Source organism: Lycorma delicatula, chromosome 7 (assembly GCF_047948215.1).
Source record: "Lycorma delicatula isolate Av1 chromosome 7, ASM4794821v1, whole genome shotgun sequence".
NCBI classification, from domain to species: domain Eukaryota; kingdom Metazoa; phylum Arthropoda; class Insecta; order Hemiptera; family Fulgoridae; genus Lycorma; species Lycorma delicatula.
In genome coordinates this window covers 136,690,146-136,711,607 of record NC_134461.1, presented here as the reverse complement: position 1 = coordinate 136,711,607, position 21,462 = coordinate 136,690,146, and the positions used below count along the sequence as shown (strand labels likewise).

Genomic DNA, 21,462 nt, shown 5'->3' with positions numbered 1-21,462 from the left:
AATGAACGTTCAAAATTCTTACGATTGTAATTACTTATTGTGGACTTATTCATACCATTATACTCACAATAAAATTTTTTACAAGTTTTATTTACAACTTTTATCTGTTTATTACCCGTTTAACAAAGTTATTTTAAACTAAACATGAAATAGTGTGTTTATCATCCCTAATATTTTGTCTTTTACTCTAGATTTCCTAAAAACTACAAAAATTAAGTTCAGAAACCTATTTTTGTTACTTTTTTTAGATAATATTTCATATAAAGCCGCAAAGTATGAAATCGCTTAATTTCGATCCCAGGAATTGCAATAATTCCGTTAGGATTATTGTCTCAAATTTCTCTCCCCGGTCCAAGATCTCATTTATGTTCCACGTAGTAGCAATCCCTAAATACCTCGACATTAGCAGTGCCTAGGGAAAACTTTCATCAGCAAACCAATGGCCCTGATCTGTTGCATTAGAAACTCCATTTTCATTGAAAACTTACGTAACTTGTCCTCAGAAGAACAACCAGTAGAGTGTTACGTTTTATTGCTTCAGCAAACGACCGAGGAAAATCACGTAGATTGTTATTATTGGATGGGTTTTCTCCTGACACCTTTCTTTTTCCTGTTTAGCCTCCGGTAATTGCCTTTCAGATAATACTTCAGAGGTTGAATGAGGATGATATGTATGAGTGTAAATGAAGTGTAGTCTTGTACAGTCTCAGGTCGCCCATTCCTGAGATGTGTGGTTAAATGAAACCCAACCACCAAAGAACACCGCTATCCACGATCTAGTATTCAAATCCGTGTAAAAATACCTGACTTTACTAGGTTTTGAACGCTGGAACTCTCGACTTCCAAATCAGCTGATTTGGGAAGACGTGTTCACCACTAGACCAACTCGGTGGGTTATCTCCTGACTCCTTGAGAGGAGCTCGTTAATATTGAGATCAAAGGGTCTATTCCGTGCAAATTCAGGACTATTCCTGAGATGTGTGGTTAATTGAAACCCAACCACCAAAGAACACCGGTATCCATGATCTAGTATTCAAATCCGTGTAAAAATAACTGGCTTTACTAGGAGTTGAACGCTGGAACTCGCAGCTTCCAAATCATCTGATTTGGGAAGACGCGTTCACCACTAGACCAACCCGGTGGGTTCGTCTAGACCTCCTAGGTTCCTCAAATCTAACGCTAAAGTCGGCAATGTATCATAGTTGTAACATTTCCCTGTTATTAGCTTGCAGTTGTATATTTATAAAAAATATCGGTATTGGTTCTTTTGTAACAGCATGTCGGACTTTTATTATGTTACAAATATTGTGACCCTTGTTTTCCATTTCTTTCCTTATAACATCTGTTGAGACTGAGTAGTGTAAGTTACATAATACTACCCAGAACGCCTCATACCTTCTACTACCCCTCTCATCATTCCCAATAAATGAGTAGCTGACAAGAGTGAGTTCTTGGATCAGTTGAATTATCTTCTGGTTAGCGTCCATGTCCTTTGACATTACTCTTAGGTGTTTGCTATTAATGCTTACCCTGTAATCTTATTTGGTAACAAGCATTTCCAATAATTCATAAGGTTTAAGCTAGTCAGTGATGCCATATAATAATATTCCTGGTGGTTTAATCTCCTCCTTCTTGGTTGTTTTGTTCTCTAATTTCTTGCATAGGAAGGTGCTCGAATTGATTTGTGTTAATTCGCCATCAGAAATAGTTTGTGATATTCTATATTTACACTGGGTCGATACAGTTTTCCATGGTATGTCATTCGTTTAGGAGTCTATAACAACATCATTCTCTACATCATTATTTGTTGAATCACTAACAGTATCTACAGTTTTATCTCTGATTAATCTGCAACGTGCAGCTCTACAAAGATGTCTACTAGAGTTAGTAAGTTTTCTTCGTTTCCTGTAGTTCAGAGTGGTGGTGTTCATAGGTGTTGTTTTGTTTTTGCCATTATGAGCTGCCAACAGTTGTTTCATTATAATAGGCAACATGCGTTTCGATTAAGTACTACAAGCGGTCAGGCAGTATTTCTTAAAAGTAAAATTCCAGTTGTATTACTTCTAATACAATACCAATCCCAATCCTAAATCATAGTTAACACTAGGCACACACTAATTACACAGTTTTATACACAATTTTATATGTAAGAGGCACTAACAAATAAGTCAATCTTCGTTCTATACAATCACCTGACCCACAGAATTCGTAAATTAACTTAATTTTCTGTAAATTACTCTGTTTATATAACATATAATGTATCATCATCAGCATCATCAGAGTTCTACTATTTAGCAGGTCATTACACAGTATTAGCTTTCCATTCTTTTCTAATTTCAGCTAATTTTTTTGTATGAAAATAACTTCTTTCTACCTTAATATCATCAAGCAGTTTCCATCTTCCTCTTCCTCTTCCTCTCCCAATCTACCCTTTCTTACCATTCACTATGTTCTCTAAGACAACCTTTAACAAAAAAAGAGTCCTTTTGTAACACATGTCCAATCGAGTTTCTTTTTCTATCTCTTAAAATCTCCAGTAGGGATCTACCCTCTTCTACTCTCTCTGACACCTCAATATTACTAATTATTTCTGCCCACTTTCTCTTTCCCATCCTCCTTCAAATCCCCATTTTGAAAGCTTCTATTTCTTCTCATTTTCCTTGCACAAAGTCCACATCTCCGTTCCATATAATGTTATACTCCAATACTCCATACATAACATTTGGCAAGTCTTTTCCTCAGATGTTTATCAAGCTTACTATACAAGTTTTTCTTTCAACTGAAAGTTCTTTTGCCATTACAATTCTAGGTTTTTTATTTCCTTTATTCAACTTATGTCATTAGAGATAATGCTCCCAAGATATATAAAGGATTTCACCTGTTCAATTTCTTCTCTTTCTAAGTTAACTAACATTTTTATCTTCTATCCTTGCTCTTAATTTTCTTACTATTGATTTTCATACCAAAGTCCTTACACACTCTAAGTTCTCCAGCATTCATGTAAGCGTCTTGATACTGTTTTCTAGCAGTACTACATATTCAGCAAATCTAATGCATTCTCTTCCCACCAAAACACACATATCCCTTTGCTTTCATGCATTTTCCTATGATCTCCTTAAGGTAAATGTTAAGCAGGGCAGGTGTAAGATAGCATCCCTGTGTACCATCTCTTTTAATCTTACCTTTCTCCATTAAGTCACTTCCAACTCAAACTTTCACTTCTTCTCCGGTACAAATTACTTATTAGCTTTCTTTCCTTCCAGTCAACATCTGTATTATTTAGAACGGTCATTACCTAAATGTTTTACCTATTAAGGTGCTTCAATAACAACAAGTGTTTAATAACTTATGCCAGATAATATTTACATCTAATTAATCAGTTAGTGATTTGGTATTTTAATTAAATCTGTATTGTAAATTAATAATTTTGATATATTGTGCCTGTGAATGTCTTGACTGTCTTTTAGGAACTTAACTACTTAAGAATTTTGTTTCATATCTTAATCTTGAAGGTACCTTTCACTCAGAATAAATTCTCCATTTATAATTGAAATTTTATGACATTGTATGATATTTATGCCACAATGTATCATTCATGATGCTTAAACATTTTGATTGAAGACTGTTGAAGTATTTCAGGGGTTTTTTATGTGGTGGGTGTTCCATAAATTTGTAACCTGTGCTTCCAGATACCTTATAAAATTTTCTTAAATGTTTAATTAGAATGACATTGTATCAAAGGTTAAAACTGTGTTTTGTAAGATTTGCTTTATGTTTTTAAAGAAAGTTGCGATTTACTGCCAACTTACCAGAAGAACAGATACAGTATCTTTCATTCTAAGTTGAACTTGTCTTATCTTTATCTTTATTTGCCAGAATTAATCTAACTGTATACTCAAATATCTCTCTTCCTCTATTTTTAATTCTTTTTACAATTAAACTTAAAAATATTACTCTCCTTAAAGTAAGTATTACACCATATGTAGACTTATCTCTTGCTTGATGTTAAGTTTTCACTTCTTTTGGTTTGGTAAATACAGAGTTATCATAAAAGAATGGTGCGGTTTTGAACATGGTTTTAATTAAAACAGAATTACTTACAGTTTTTTTTTTTTCAAATTTGTCGTCTCAAACATTTTTTTAGATAATTAATAAATTTCAATATGTGCGCCCTTAGTTGCTCGACAAATGTCCAAACGATACTCAACTTCTCTCCAAACACTGTTAACACTGGTTAACATTACTTCGTTAATGGTTGTCATTGCTTCATTAATCCTGTTTTTTAAGTGTTTTAGGTTGCGAATTTTTTGTGTATAAACAACGCTTTTGATGTACCCCCAGATCTGGACTCCTTGGAGGCGAAAGTATGGGTCCTTGCCGCCCTATCCATCGGTTTCCAAATTTTTCGTTCAAAGCGTCCGTGACCGATGCATTGAAGTGCGGGGGAGCACCATCTTGTTGGGAATGAAGTTGATGAATGTTTTCGAGTTCATCCAGCTGAGGAAAGCAATAATTGGTTAACATGTCAAGATACACAGCTCCATTAATTGTTTTTTCAGCATAGAAGAAAGGGCCTATTACACGATTTTTCATCACGCCACACCAAACATTAACTTTAGGCGAATCGCGTTGTTTATCAATAATTCCGTGTGGGATTTCAGACCCCCATATTCGTGAATTGTGTCTGTTAACACATCCATTCACATGGAATGTAGTTTCGTCTGTAAAAATTATATCATCTAAAAATGATTCGTTTTCACTTATTCTGTACAACATTTCAACAGCGAAATTGTAAGGTTTTCACCACCATCGGGTTTCAATTCCTGCAGTAACTGGATTTTATAAGCGTGTAATTTCAGTTTTTTATGTAAAACTTTGTGAACTGTTGATTTTGGAAAACCTAATTCGACGCTTCGACGGGAGATGGACTTTCCAGGAATTCTAATTGCCGATCGTCTAATTAGTTCAACCGTTTCGTCTGGTACACTGGGTCTGCCGGTTGATTTCTGTTTCTTAACCGATCCAGTTTCTTCGAATTGTTTTACCAACGTGTTGTGTTATTTTTGTGTGGTGGATCTTTCCGAATTCACGTCGAAACGCACGTTGAACTAAAATTACGGATTTTAATTCAGGTACCAATAAAACACACTTTGCTTTGTCTTTATCCGAGAACATAGTAACTCACTAAACTCACCGCAACAACAACACAAGAACTGACGTTGTGGTTACAACTGCTGATAAACAAACTTTTGGGTTGGAGGCTTTCAGGTATACCAATAAAACACCTAGAAATTTCCCTACAATCTTCCTATGAATTACTGAAACCGCACCATTCTTTTATGATAACCCTTTATTTCAATATTGGGTCGATCCATTTGAAGTGTCCCAAAAATATATAAGCTGGTCGCTTGACAAATTCAAAAAAAAAAATTGAATATTACTCACTTGTTTGCAATATTTTTCAGGACCTTAAAACTATTTTTTTTTAATTTTTATTAATCAGTTTACCTGTGGCAGCCATTTTTGTTACAGTGCACCCACTTAATTTTGTGATTTTAAGGGTTTACGGAAAAAATCATAAATAAAATCCTATTGGTCCTGGAAGGATGAAATAAAAAGCAGTTTAATCATATTTTCTCAAGGTAAAAGATTGGCCAGTGGTTTATTTACCTATCTTTCTTCTTTCTATGAAAAAATTACCAAGTAATTACCAAGTAGAAGTTGAACATGAAAAATGATGCAATTTCAGATTTGGCAATTTCTTTCAAGAGCCAGGGATGGCATACATAGTTTTAATTATATCTTTATATATATATTTGTATATGTACTAATGTATACATTAGTAGTTTTACCATCAATAATATTAATGTTGTTATACTTACCCCTAAATTTTTATGAGTTTTAATTAAAAGTAAATTTTGGCTTCAAATAACTTTGATGAGGCTGGTGATAAAAATCTCAAATTTGAACAACTTGCAGTGTTTTTGTAGATGTTCATGGCAAATACAAAAGTTTCTTGTGTATTCTACTAATAAAAGAGTTATAACCTCTCAAAAACATGAAAAACCTGTTAATAGCAATACCACTTTGATACAATAAATAAGTGCTCAAAGGGGGTTTCTTAACTTCTTGGCACTTTAATACTTTTATATTTTTATGCTTATTACTATAGCTGAAATAGACTTGTTTGAACCATTCAATTGCAGTGTTTATGTTATAACAGCCCTTGAAGTCATTTCCAGCCAAGAAGTCAGGTAAGTATATCACCTTTAATATCAATTATAGTAAAACTACTAACATATACCAACATATAACAATATACAATGTGTTTGCAATCCCTGTCTCTTGAAAAAAATTGCCAAATCTGAAATTTCAACGTTTTTCATGTTAACTTTATTGGTAATTTTATCATAGAAAAAAGAGAGAGAGGTAAATAAACCAATATTTTACCTTGAAAAATATTATTAAATTGGTTTTTGTTTCATCCTTCCAAAACCAAAAGTGTTTTAGTTACGATTTTTTCCGTAAACTCTTACAATTACAAAAATAACACCTATTTTTGTTACGGTGCGCGGTGTGCGCACCGTAACAAAAATGACTATTACAGGTAAACTGCTTAAGTAAAAAATTAAAAAAAAAATAATTTTAAGGTCCTGAAACACGTCGGAAACAAGTAGGTACGTTTCAATTTTTTTTTAATTAATCAAGAAACCACCCTGGGTCACTTCAAATGGATTGACCCTATTATTATAGTGAATTTTCAGGATTTCGATGCCCTACGGTCGTGTTTCCTAGATATTATAGTCGCATAATTTACTTGCCATGTTCTCTTGAAAAACATTATAATTTATACAAAAAACAAATTATACCAAATTTATTTTAAAGAAATAATTTGAAAGACACGATTTTGTAATAAGTGGTAATTTAGTTTATAATATTAAAACAAAATACAGTTTTAAAATTTACAGCCTAATTATTTAAATTTACTATGCGATACTTTGAATTAAACTATCTAAGAATTTTTTTTTTTTAATTTTTACTTCTTTGTACGAAGTAAAGGAAGTATTTGTGGCTTTCAGATTTCAACGGAAATATCTGATCATCCCTGAATCCACTTTTACTAGTTTCGGCGTGACGTCCGAATCTACCTCGTATAACTCAAAGACGATTAACCGTAGGATATGGAAATTTTGGATTTAGGACTGTTGTAACATCTAGTTGTGCACTTCCCCTTTTAATTGCAATCGACAGAACCAAAAGTGTCCAATAAAGCCCAAAATCAAAAAGGAAATTGGGTTTTGGACTTGTCCTTTACTGTAGTAATAAGCCCTCATTGGGAGCTTTTCAACGATATATCATAAGTGGTACTTATTTTCATTGGTTCCAGAGTTATAGCCAAATAAAACGTTAATTAATAAAATTATTTGGAGGTGAAGGCACATCGATTTGGATCAGACTTCATTTCCTTTTTTTAACTTTTTTTATTTAATTATATTGGTTTATTAATAATTAACCTCCGATTGTAAAAAAAATTTACAATAAATAATAATTCAATAACAGCAATAAAAAAAAAAACAATATGAAAAAATATGAGAAGTTATTATGAAATAAAACTTTATGTATTTTTCATTTTAAAAAAATGTAATTTAATAGGCGTACAAGGAAGTCATGCGTTGTTCACATCAGATTTTTATACGTTTATTATCCATTTAACAAGGTTAAAGCCAAACATAAAATAATGTCTTTAACCTAAATTTCTCGAAACTACTAAAAATAATATTCTGAAACGTATTATTTAAATTTTTCATATTGTATTTTTTAGAACTTTTTTTAGACCAGTTTCATATGAAACCACTAAATTCACCCCAAATTTGGGTTCCAAGAATAACATTCTGGATTAATTTTACCGAAGGCCCAGAAATCAGGCGAAATCTTTTGCCAGCCGACACTTGTTAACGAAACGTTTCCGAACCTACGTTTATATGAATTTTATTTTTTATTTTCACTAGTAGAAGATATTCTGAAAATTTATTACATTGTTTATTAATCCCTCTGTATAATAAATTTTAAAGAAAACTGCTAAATCTATTACACTTTAAGTATTATTTACAAAACATAGTGCATTTTTTTTTGTATTCAGTCATTTGACTGGTTTGCTGCAGCTCTCCAAGATTCCCTATCTAGTGCTAGTCGTTTTATTTCGGTATACCCCCTACATCCTACATCCCTAACAATTTGTTTTACATATTCCAAACGTTGCCTGCCTACACAATTACTTCCTTCTACCTGACCCTCCAATATTAAAACGACTATTCCAGAATGCCTTAGTATGTGGCCTATAAGTCTGTCTCTTCTTTTAACTATATTTTTCCAAATGCTTTTTTCTTCATCTATTTGCCGCAATACCTCTTCATTTGTCACTTTATCCACCCACCTGGTTTTTATCATTCTCCTACAGCACCGCATTTCAAAAGTTTATAATTTTTTCTTCTCAGGCACCGGTCGTCCAAGTTTAACTTCCATATAAAGCGACGCTCCAAACATATACTTTTAAAAATCTTTTCCTGATATTTAAATTAATTTTTGATGTAAACAAGTTATATTTCTGACTGACAGCTCGTTTCGCTTGTGCTATTCGGCATTTTATATCGCTCCTGCTTCGTCCATCTTTAATAATTCTACTTCCCAAATAACAAAATTCTTCTACCTCCATAATATTTTCTCTTCCTATTTTTACATTCAGTGGTCCATCTTCGTTATTTCTACTACAGTTCTTACTTTCAGTTCAGTACTTTCGTTTTGTTCTTGTTTATTTTCATGGGGTAGTTCTTGCGTAGGACTTCATCCATGCCGTTCATTTTTTTCTTTTAAATCCTTTTTACTCTCAGCTAGAATTACTGTAACTTCAGCAAATCGTAGCATCTTTATCTTTTCACCTTGTACTGTTACTCCGGATCTAAATTGTTCTTTACATCATTAACTGATAGTTCTATGTAATGATTAAAAAAGTAACGGTGATAGGGAACATCCTTGTCGGACTCCCTTTCTTATTACTGCTTCTTCTTGTGTTCTTTAATTATTACTGTTGCTGTTTGGTTCCTGTAAATGTTAGCAATCGTTCTTCTAACTCTGTATTTGAACCCTAATTTTTTTTAAAATGCTAAACACTTTATTCCAGTGTACGTCCAGTGTACGTTATCGAATACCTTTTCTAGGTCTATAAATGCCAAGTATGTTGGTTTGTTTTTCTTTAATCTTCCTTGTAATATTAATCTGAGGCCTAAAATTGCTTCCCTTGTCGATATACTTTTCCTGAAACCAAATCGGTCTTCTCCTAACACTTCTTCCACTCTCCTCTCAATTCTTCTGTACAGAATTCTACTTAATAAAAGTTACATTTATCAAAAAAACTGGCAAGCAGACGCCCGTTGCCAAAGAGAAACAGAGCGGAGGTGTTAAGCAAAATGACCAAGGACACTGGAAAGATTTCTCAAGAGCCACTCATTGGCTTTAGCTTTTTTTCGTTTAACCTCCGGGTCCACCGTTAGATATTGCTTCAGAGGATGAGATGAATGATTTTTAGCGTGCGTGAAAATGCCAGGCCTGACCGGAATTTGAACCAGGGACCTCTTGATGAAAGGCCGAAACCCTACCACTCGCGCCACGGAGGCCGACACTGGCTTTAGCTTAGGCGATTAGAAATTCAACGAGTATAAATCAAATACTCCAAAACAGAAAAATAATAATTATTTATAAATTATAAATACCTTTGCTACCAGAATAAATCAATATTTAATAATGAAAATGTTGGTGTAATATTTGTACATGATTACATCAGATTCAAAACAATATAAACCGAAAAATGACTTTTTCTCATTTAACCCTCATTAGTTTCCTAATAGTATAACATGAAGCGATTAAAAAATAAATCCTGGCTAATATTCATTTAATACCTTGTTGAAAGGTTCCTATTAATGGTTATTTAATTTTAAGGGAATATCGAGGAAAACAAACACACATGTAGATTCCAATTTATTTATATAAAATAAAGATGTGTACAGAAGGCAAATATGAAATTAAATATGTGAATAAATAAATAGGTATGTTTTAATTATGTGTTAATTAGTTTTTGTTAAATATTAATAATGGCCCGTTTTTTTTTTTGTTTTTTGTTTTTGTTAGTGGCCTTTAAATATATTTAAAAAATAGAAGATTTTTAAATCGTTATTTAACAAGTAGGAAATTATCATTACATCTTGTAATGTTTTTCTCACGTTCAAAAAAGAAATGTAAGAGTGTTTCTTTACACCTTACAGTAATTATAACTTTTAATTAACATTTATTTTTATTGTAATGTAATTTTTAATATCAAGGAATACAGATAAAAAATAAGTACAGTTATTATTAATCCGAGTTCATTGATTAAGCCATGTTAAAAGAAAAAAAAAATAGTTACGCAAAACAAGTTTGGCAAGTTTTTCTGTTTATTGTTGCTTAGAGGGATACTAAACACAGATCATTGATACACGTAACTCTATATATATTAGTGCAATCTACAAAACAGGCTGATATCTTGGGAACTTATTAAAGACTAAACACCAATCAATTACTACACACTTAACGTTCATCGCTAATTTAGTATAACAGAATTGATACTGCATACACATTAAAATAAAGGAGCTGTTTTAAATAATCAATATGTCAAACGATGTAATTAATGTAAGTATTTTTATTTTTTATTTTATTTATTTATTCTTTAATCTTCAATTACAATATTATTTTTACCTTGTAGTTGTACTCTAAAGCTTCGTATTATAGATGAATTAATTTACTTTTGTTTTAATTATTTTCTTCGGGTTCAATATCAGAAAATATTTATTCATTTACTATTTTTTTTTTTTTAAGAAATAAATCACAAATATTAAAAATATTTATAATAAATTAAAAGTTATTATTATAAATTATAATTAAAAATTAATAAACATAATAATTATAATTTTTTATCTTAAGATTAAAAATATATTTTTAATCACATGTATTACTATATTAATTGTAAATATTAATACGTTAATATAATTTACGATTTGTTATATTACTGTAATACTATAAAAGAGTGATCATCCCTTTATACACATGCTTTTTTTTATTTATCCATTTGAGATTCCCGAGTTAAATAAAAAAAAAATAATTATAAAAATAAATCTTACTTTATAAAATTCTATATGATGTAAACATTTATCTATGTGTAATATTCATCGGAATATCTCAGAAATTGTTTAACCTACAGTCTCGAAGTTTTTCGTGGTAGATTATATATTTATTGAAATTAATTTTTATTTATATTTTCCTTAATCATATTATGATTTGGATATATTAAGGGGTTGCTACATCATAATTAAAGTTAGATATAAAAATTTGACATTCTACTCTCTTTTTTATTATCTACTCGGTAGATCTAGTGCCGAACTCCTCATAGCAAATCAGTTGATTTCTAAAGTTCAAATCGTAGTAAAGGCAGTTATATACGGATTTGAATACTAGATCGTGGATACCGGCGTTCTTTACTAAACACATACCTCAGGATTGATCGACCTGAGACTGTACAAGATTACACTTCATTCACACATATCCTTATTCATCCTCTGAAGTAATACCTAACGGTGGTTCCGGAGGCTGAACAGAAAAAGAAACTCTCTTTTTAATTAATTAAATTTGATGTTTTTTTTTTAACAAAATTAATGTAATTAAACGGATAACGAGTAGCTAGTTTTAAAATAAGTTTTTATAAGTATTTATTCATTTTAATAACTGAGTTGATCAGACACCTGTTGTCTAGTATGTTGGAAGTATGTTATCAATTTTGAAACAATTTTATCGTTGAAATTCAATATTATAGTCTAGTGTGTTTCATTCGTGAAATAATACGGGTAAATAATACCAAAGAGATCTTACCTTGAAACTTTGAAATATTTTAACTTTAAATAAGACGACCGTACCTCAAAAAAACTCAAGAGGGCATTCATATTATTTTACATATTAAAATGTTATTTTCTATAAAAATTTTTATTTATTAACATCTAGCTTTCACATCGTGGCTTCGTACACGTTATATGGTTATTTGCATGTCACTTCGCGGTGAGAGGCTGTTCCGGCTGTAGTAACATCAAAACTTATATTATCATTTTTGATTTTTAAGTAGGTCAGGGCGAACGAAGCGAGCCCTCCTCTGTAGTCTGGACCTTTTGTTTTCATTAAACTCATGCTTGTGAGAATAATGATAAATAAACATTAAAGTCTGTTCAATCTATAAAAATATATCAGTGTATTAATTTCTTCAGAGCAAGAGCTTAACCCAAAATTTTAAGTGATCTACCAGTGGCTGTTAGGTGTGAGTAATAGGGGCAGTGGGTTTGTTTGAGTACAACGTCGTACCCCTTAAAAAATCGAAATTCAAAAACCGCTGAAAATGATTTTTATATATTTATCTGAACAGTATTTGCAATCCCACATCTAGTGAATATCTCATTTAGTATAATGGGAAAAATTTTCAATCATTGTTCAGTTTTTTATTTTTATTTTCCTTCATCTCTTCCAAGGTTGAATTTCGAAAAATTTACAACTTTTTTTTAAATATTCAAATATTTGAATACGCAAATATCATTTCTTCTGGTCTTTTTTTCATTTCTCCTAATATTTTTTTTCATTCTTTCCACGTGTTTTGTGTCTTTGGAACGTTTCACTTTGATGTGATCCTTTTTCTTTATAACCATTTCAAGTATAATTTAATGTTTTTGTCTAAATATATTTCCATCATTTACTTTCTGCTCTTGGATCCCTTTCTTTCTTTTTCTGTTTAGCCTCCGGGAATTACCGTTCAGGTATTATTTCAGAGGATGAACGAAGATGATATGTATGAGTGTAAATGAAATGTAATCTTGTAAAGTTTCAGTTTGAACATTCCTGAGATGTACGGTTGAAACCGAACCACCAAAGAACACCGATATCCACGATCTAGTATTCAAATCCGTAAAAAAGTAACTGGTCTTTACTAGGATTTGAACGCTGGACTCTCGACTTCCAAATCAACTGTTTGAGAAGGCGCGTTCACCACTATACCAACCCAGTAGGTTTGTTCTTTGATCGCTAGGTTCTATAATTCTTTCTTCATTGTGAAGTTTTTCACCATTATTCTTTCTTTTCCAGAATGTAATGAATATTTGCTTTATTCAGTTTCTGTTTGTCCATTCCTGACACATTTCCCAGGAATTACAGTCTTTTTCTTTTCATCACTTCTTCGATGTCTTCTATTGTCTATTTTCTTCTATTTCTTCATGTAGTTCTTAGTTGGATTTCAGTGTGTATCCTTCTGTTATTTTCTTGAGGCTTAGGATTGTTCTCAGTGTTTTTCTTTCTATTTTCTTTAACATTTTTAAGTCGATAAAATGCAACGTTTCACTTCCGTGTAGTATCATTGGCGTAATATCTATGTCCTTTTTTAAGAAATATTTTGTTGTAGATATGTTTGATCAGGAACCGTAATTTAACCAATTTGATATTTACATTTTTTTTTTCAAAAAAAAATAAAGTCCTTATCAGGGTAAGGACATATTTAACTCTTATCAGATTGTTCATAGTTAATAAATCGTATAATAATATTAATATTAATAAATCGTACCAAAAATAGGAGGTTTTACTGTTTCAACCTAATTTAAATACTTTATATTGTGTTCTGTTAATAGTGAATTAAAATATTTTATTTCCACTGAACGGTTGATGGTATATGTTTAAAATAATTTTATCGATTAATTTCTTTGCGTATATTACATGAAAATATTATCATTTGAATTATTTTAATTTTTTTTTATTTTTATTGAATAATCAAGTTATTATTTTTGGCAGATCTTGTGCAACAATCTTGTGCAAAGTAATTTAATATTTAAAAATATTAATTACACATTCGTGCTTTATTTTTGGTCTTCAGCATATTCATACTGTATCTTTCATCAGTTTGGGAACAGTTTAATATACCTTATTAAAAATAATATTACAATTTAAAATGATCTATTTTTAATCGTATTTGACTAAGAGATCTTGTTTATTTTTTTATTATTTGTTTATGATCTCTCATGGAAATTAATTTTGAAGTATCAGTACTAGTAGAATATGAAGCGGCCATAAGAAAAAACAATAGATGGATTAGTATTTTGACTAGTATTAATCAGTATTTTGAAAAATTTATTATCTCATTATTTAGAAGCTATTAAGAATAATACGTAAGACTATTAAAAAACTATTAAGATTTTAATTTTATTATTATTATTATTTCTATATTATGTCAATCCCTGTTTTGGAATGATAATCTCTTTCTTTCTTCCAAAAGATTTTAAGTTCAAATACCGAGGCAGACTAAGATTTATTGTAAGCTTCAAAATTGATATCTTTCATCGTTAATTGTAATCGGACGGTTAGTAATTGCTAAAATAGATAATTATTGTCTAAGAGACCTTCTTGATCCAGAATTTTACATCGATAATTATTTGAAATCACTACGGTGTCTCGGCCTTTCACCCGGAGGTCCCAGATTCGAATCCCGGTCAGGCATGGTGGTTTTTACACGCTACAAATTCAAATATCATCTATCTAGTAACTACAGAGGTCTGAAGCCTGTTGTTACTATGTAAGAAAATCCATCACTGCAAAAGTGAAATGTAAAGCTTTCAAACAGGTTGAAAGATATTTTTAAAATATAACTTTATATACCCGAAGTCCACAGCCATCTTAATTAGAGTATTGTTGAATATAATAGTGTATTTTGGGTATAGTATTGATATAAAGCGTAAACTTGTGACATGATTATTGAGGTTGTATAGAATAAATTTTTACGTTTTCTGAAAAGAAAATTCTTCAATGATATTCGTTCAGTGATACATCTAAGGATAACATCAGTACTTGTACACAACTTATAAAAGTAGATGTGCACGAAAATATCTAGTATTCCATGGCATAAATAAATGGAAGATGTTAATTAAACCACGGATTCCAAATTGTCAATAAAAAAATTTCATTCTATTTTACAATCGTAAAGAAATATCACGAATGCTATTTTAAAATTCAAATCGTTCGCTATCAGGTATCAAGAATATGATATTATATTATAGGTATAATACATTTACTTATAAAGGGCTTTTAAAACAAATATTAAATTAATATAGCTGAATTTTTTTGTAAATTTCGTTTACATATGGACTCTTTTTACGCATTTTCTAGCAGTAATATTATTATTTTAATAATAAGCGATATCCGAGGCGAAATGGTAGCGTCTCGGCCTTTCATCTGCAGGTCTCGGATTCGAATCCCGTCAGGCCCGGTATTTTTTTACACGCTACAAATCCATATATCATCTATCTAGTAACTGTAAGAGGGCTTAATCTGCTGTTACAATGTAAATAAACAAGTAAATTTTTGACTTAGTCAATACTGTTATTGGACAAAGTGGTGATGGAAAAAATTATTACAGTTAAGATAGATAGATCTTCTGTCCACTTTTTTATTTTACTGGCTCTTTCGTAAATTATATTTTTCTTAAATATACGTATACAATAGTCAGCATACAAAATCTTTTTTACTTTTGGTTTTAAATAAAACAAAACTTTTTTTCGAAAAATTATGGTGTTACTTTCGCTCGCATCGTGTGAATAGGGGATGAAAATGAATTTTCATTACGTTTTGAGGTATGAGGAGTACGAAAAAATACTATTAATTTAAATTGTGGTTTTCTTATTTAATTATAGGTCAATGTATAAAACTTCTTGGCTCAAAAATCTCTATAACTACTAGATCAATCTCATTGAAATTTAGATCTTCTGTAGTAGTATATCAGAAGTTGTCCGTGTGAAAATTTGATGAAGATTGGTTGAGTTGTTCTTCAGTTATTCTCAATTTAAGGTCGAAAAAATTTGTTCGGAACAAGTTAGAAACGTAGTTCGTTATGATGCTACAAGTTGGAACGTGCAAAAAAATAAAATAAAATTCGGTCATCTTGCGCAGTTTCCCGCAAGAGTTTTTTAAACTGTTCTGCTGTTTTGTAAATGTCATTTCTAAACTTTTCTTGCTGTCTACCTCTTTTATCCAGTGAAGTGTATTGCTTGCTTTCATTGTAGGATTGTGCGTAGAGATGAACCATTAATAAAGCAATAAAAAAAAATCATTTTTAATATTATGAAAACAATTTTCCTTTAAATAATATACCTGTTATCTGTTTTACATATAATTTGGTCTGTCTTTCTTGTTTTTGTTTTTTAAAAAAAAAAGATAATCTTCAGTTTAATAAAGTTGATACAATTATATTTAAAAAAGTTTTTTTGACAAATTCATCATCAGTTGCAACAAATAACTAATTTTGCTTGGTTATTTTATTTTTTTTCATTATCTCTTACTCCTCTGGGCCGGACATACAATCAATTAAAGCTCAGGCCTCAGGCCAAGAGAGCATCCTTCAACTGTAAGAGGCCTCCCCACTTACCGGCAGTACGTCCGGCATGGCAGTTCAGCCCCCTCCCACCAATTCAGCTTCCCCAGGTGGATCTTATTCATTGCCTGCCTCTAATCTCCGAGAAGTGGTGTACCAGACCCAACTATATCGTTCCCGGTTCCCTTACCGGAGACCGGGTCTCGTTCTATACTCTTTAATGCCTTACGCCTCTAACCACTGAGCAGGGAGAACCGGGCTTGACCAAGTCGCCTCCGGCACCTCAACCCAGCAGCCGGGTCTAAGTCTTTTATATAATTTTGCTTGTTTGTTGAATTAATTCACCACGGACGCTTACCAAAAAGCATGTACGTGGGAATATAAAAATAAACATTTTTAGTATATAAAAAAGTCATACTTGACAGGGATTTGAACCGGGGACCTCCGGAAGAAAGGTCAAGACGCAAATATCTTTGCCGAATATTTGAAAAAATGTTTAAAAATAATTTATTCAAGTATAAGTATATATTCTGAGTATAAGTATTTCAAAATATTCTCGTATTTTTAAATTTACCTACAGTATTGGGTATTACCTACAGTAATTTTTTTATTATTTAAATATAAAATTGAATATATATCGTTAAAAAATTGGATTAGAAATAGATTTTTGTAAATATCATTCTTTTTTAATAGAAAAAATTGTCTAACTATTTACGTCTAAAACTTTATTTATACTCTAATAATAAAGTTTGAAAACCCTTAAATAACGTTTCAACAGAAAAATTAAATTTAGCAAATCTTGTACCCCGAAACGATATATTTTTCGGCCATGAGGCTACTATGGGGAGCAATGAAAACGTTTTTTAATGGAAAAGATAGTTTATGAGATATAGTTTTATAAGATATTTAAGAGAAAAAAAAATTGATGTAAAAATCTTAGTTAACAAAAAACGTTAACAAAACTCGCTAACGTTAACAAAAAACATTATAACTTAATATATTTCACGGCTAGTTTCAAAATTGGTCTACAGTTGCCCTTAAAGTACTTCTCAGTAATGAAACACTCAAAATTTACTTTAGCAAAGCTCCACTTACAAACTATATATTTTTAGTATGAGACAACTAAGTAGTATAAACAAAAGGTCTCATTTGAACTGTGGAAGAAAAATATTAAATGGCTACCATTACACTTAGAATTATCAAAGCGCGAAGTTTTTATATTTAATTTTTTAATGGCCTTTACTAACGTGATGTGTAAAACAGTCTACCTTTTCCATTTAAAAGTTTTTAGTTACTCTCCGATGGGGCCACCTGGTTGCTTGAGGTGTTTTGTTCTCACGTATAAAAAATAAATATTAATGAAGTAAGAGCATTTTCTAATTTAATTTTTCTACGATTAAACGCTAAAAACTTATTTAAAAATTCGTATATTTAACAATATATTTTAATATTATTACAGAACTTTTAAGTTGTGTAATAGAACTAGAATATTTCAGAAGAATATTTCATTCATAAAAAAGAACGTTCATTAAACGTTCTTTTTTATGAATGAAATATTCTGTTATACTTAACTCATAATAAATAAATAATAGTAAAATTTGATATAATACTAATACAATAATAATGTAGGTTAAATTTAATAATAACTAAACGAAATAATTATAATAATGATTAAAAACAGGTTTTACCAGTAGTAGTAACATTAACATAAATACCTTAATACAGCACAAGTTTGTACTGATATTATTATAGTTAAACAATTCAAAGTAAAATGTTTTTACTATTGTTTATCTTTTGATAAAAAATAAATATGACAACAGTTAGAACTAAAATAAGAAATTATTTATTAATTTTTGTTTTCTGAGTAAAGAATACATTTTAAGCTTGATTTTTTTACCGAAAAAAATTCTATAATATTCATGATAGCTTTTTATTGTTTATAAGAGTTCAGAAATATTATTTTTAAGTAAATTTATATTTACTCAAGATTTTTACTTTGTATTAAGATTCTTCATCACTGATTATCGACAAGTTACAAAAATTAGAGATAAAAAATATTCTAATCTAAAATTTGAACATTTTAAACTTGTTCTCAGTCTTCTCTTACCAAATCGTCTCAGTTTTAAATTGATCACTTAACATCAATTAAATAATTTAACATATTAATTTAATTTAAAATTGATGTTAAATGATCTTCATTTAATATCAATGTTTGTGATGTTAAACGAAGTTTAATATTATCAGTAGCTCTCGGCTGATTCTATTAGAATAAAAAAATTAATAAAATTTAAAAATATTACCGAACATTAAGATACAACAGGAAATAATCTTATATACACAGACATTTTTTCATCTGAATGGTTGATATTTGAGAATATTATAAACTAAAAAAAAAAAAATGGTAGTATTTTACTAAAATATAACAGAAATATTTGAAAGTCAGTTACATCCTTATTCTTTATTTCAATAATTGCACAAAACTTTTATCTATATTTCCAAAAAACAATTAATTACCTGCTCACTGTAATTCAGTTATAATAACCTTAACAATTTTTCAAATCAATCTTAGTTGTAAATACTTCATTAATAGATTTTACCCAAAACGTAACTTAAAATTGGATAGTTTATAAGAAAAGGGATTCAGTTTGTAGCATTATATTCTTCCACCTAATTGTAGAACGAATGTCCTTCTTAGGATCTAAAAAAGTACTTGTTTAAATACAAATAGAGTTCTAGAGGAAATTACATTTCTATGGTCGTAGTCGCTTTAAAAAGAAGGAACGGAAATTTTAAGTGATTTTTTCGATTAATATAACACGATTTAAAAATTTTCAAGTGATAAATTCTATATGCGCCGTTTTGTATTGTACCAGTTGAGACCTCTTTATATTATAAACTTTATTTTATTTAAACAGGCATATTTTAAGAAAGATTTCTTGTCATTTTCTCTTTTATTAAACTAACGTATTTATTTTATTACTAAAAGGATATAAAAAGGAGTTTGTTACACATATAGAATAAATATAAATAAATAATCATAAAAGAAAAAAACTATTATTCATTCAAAAAACACACACACCTTAACTGGCATATACAAAATTTTATAAAATTTACCTTGTAAATAAATAGAAACTAAAATAATTATTATTAGATAATTTCATTATCCTCATTATAACTATTTTTGTTTTGTGTATTATAAGGAAAAAGATTATTTTTATGGAATATTTATATGTAGAGTTTTTGTAGTGTATATTTAAATAACTGAAGATAATTTAAAATCGAAAGTTCTTTTGTTGTTGTATTTAAACAAAAGCATAACGTGTAGAAAGTTTTGGGTCGTTAAAGAATTTTTCTCCAGAACCTCCAAAACCATTTTAACAATCTATATAAATAAAACTGTAAATGTTCGTTTGTTCAAAATCTTAAATCTCCGAAAGTTCTTCACCGATTGCTTTGAAATGTTGACACAACGTTTCATTCGAATACGCGCGTGTTTTTATATACCTAAAATATCACATCTATGACAGGTAAAAACATGTTTTTTTTAGAAAAACAACGCTATACTAGATATTTCACAATTCCATTTAATGTTTCCGATATGTGTGTTCGCTACAGACTAAAAAACTACTGGACCGATTTACACGCGGGAAAAAGGTAGGAGGGAAAATCGGAAAAGGGAAAAAGGGAAAATCGAAAAAAGGAAACATCTAAAAAAGGGGAAAAAGGAAAAGTGGGAAAAGATAGAGGAGAAAAGGCAATAAGGGAAAGAGAAATGGTGGAAGGAAAGGGAAATGGTAATGGAAGGGGGTGGGGAAAAGGCAAAGGGAATATGTTAAAATAAAAATGGGGAAATGAAAAATTTGAAAAAGAAAATGGGGAAGAAAAAAAAGGAGATAGGGAAATGGAGACGGGTAAAAAGAAAAGGTTCAATTTTGTGAAGTTCCGTAATGTTCATTTTGTTTATGTTTTATCTAACTTTCAATTGTGTTAATTTAATACATTTATATATACTCAAACCTAGCAATAGCGAAGCATTGCCCAGTCTGCTAGTTATTAATAAAAAGGATGAACACATGAAGTCAAAATACTGAGATAACCCACTGGGTTGGTCTAGTTGTAAAATTCCTTATCGGTGAATCAGTTGATTTTGACGTCGATGGTTCTTAGGTTCAAACCCTAGTAAAGGTAGTTAGTTGCCTTTATTCGGATTTAAATAATAGATCGTGGTTACCGGTGTTGTTTGATGGTCGGGGTTCAAATAACAATACGTTTCAGGAATTGTCGGCCTGACTCTGTTCAAGACTACATGTTTACCACTGCATCTTTGCTGATACGACTATAAATAAAAATATTTAAAAAAATACTGGGAAAATAATGCTAAATTTTTGGAAACATACATGAGTTTCAATTAAAGTAAAATATTTTTACTTTTTTATATCGTATCTTTATTCCAATTTTTCAAGATGGACAGATTTTGGTTTCTTTTTTTATTATTAAAAAAAAAAAATAGCTCAGGTGATTCCATACTAAATTTATTTCATATAACCTAATCAAAATAATAATAAATTTTCATTTAAATAAATAGTTAAAAAAAGAAATGTTTGATCCTTCTAGATATTAGAAAATATCATTTATTTGATTTCGACATATTTACAGACCATGTAAAGCGTCGTTTACACGTTATACAAAAATACATTAGCGAGCATACTGATTATCAATTAAAAATTAATTATCTTTTACGGAAAATCACGTCAATTAGAGCCAGTCTTGATAATATCAGATGTGATAGACGTTCGTAAATAAACTGAGAGGATGTGATATTATTACTAATTAGTTTTATTTTATAAACTTTAATCAAATTCAGCTTATCTTTATTTTCTTTTTTTCCTTCTAGCTAACTTGAAATTTACATACAGCCGTTCTAGAATAAATTTCAGCTCACGATTGATAACAGAACTGATCGATTATTCATCCTCACTTATATTAATGAAAGT

At 30.1% G+C, this 21,462-nt stretch overlaps 1 protein-coding gene across 2 annotated transcripts in view; it reads left to right on the top strand.

The window, feature by feature from the left end:
• Nucleotides 1–10,585: 10,585 nt before the first annotated feature.
• Nucleotides 10,586–21,462, top strand: part of LOC142327950 (alpha-tocopherol transfer protein-like) — a 57,456-nt gene continuing 46,579 nt past the window's right edge. For both annotated transcript variants that reach the window (XR_012757130.1, XM_075371370.1), the window contains exon 1: nt 10,586–10,719. Coding sequence is in view for 1 of the 2 variants with exons in the window: in XM_075371370.1 (XP_075227485.1) it covers nt 10,699–10,719 (21 nt within the window). In the remaining variant the exon portion in view is untranslated. The remainder of the gene's footprint in view (nt 10,720–21,462) is intronic.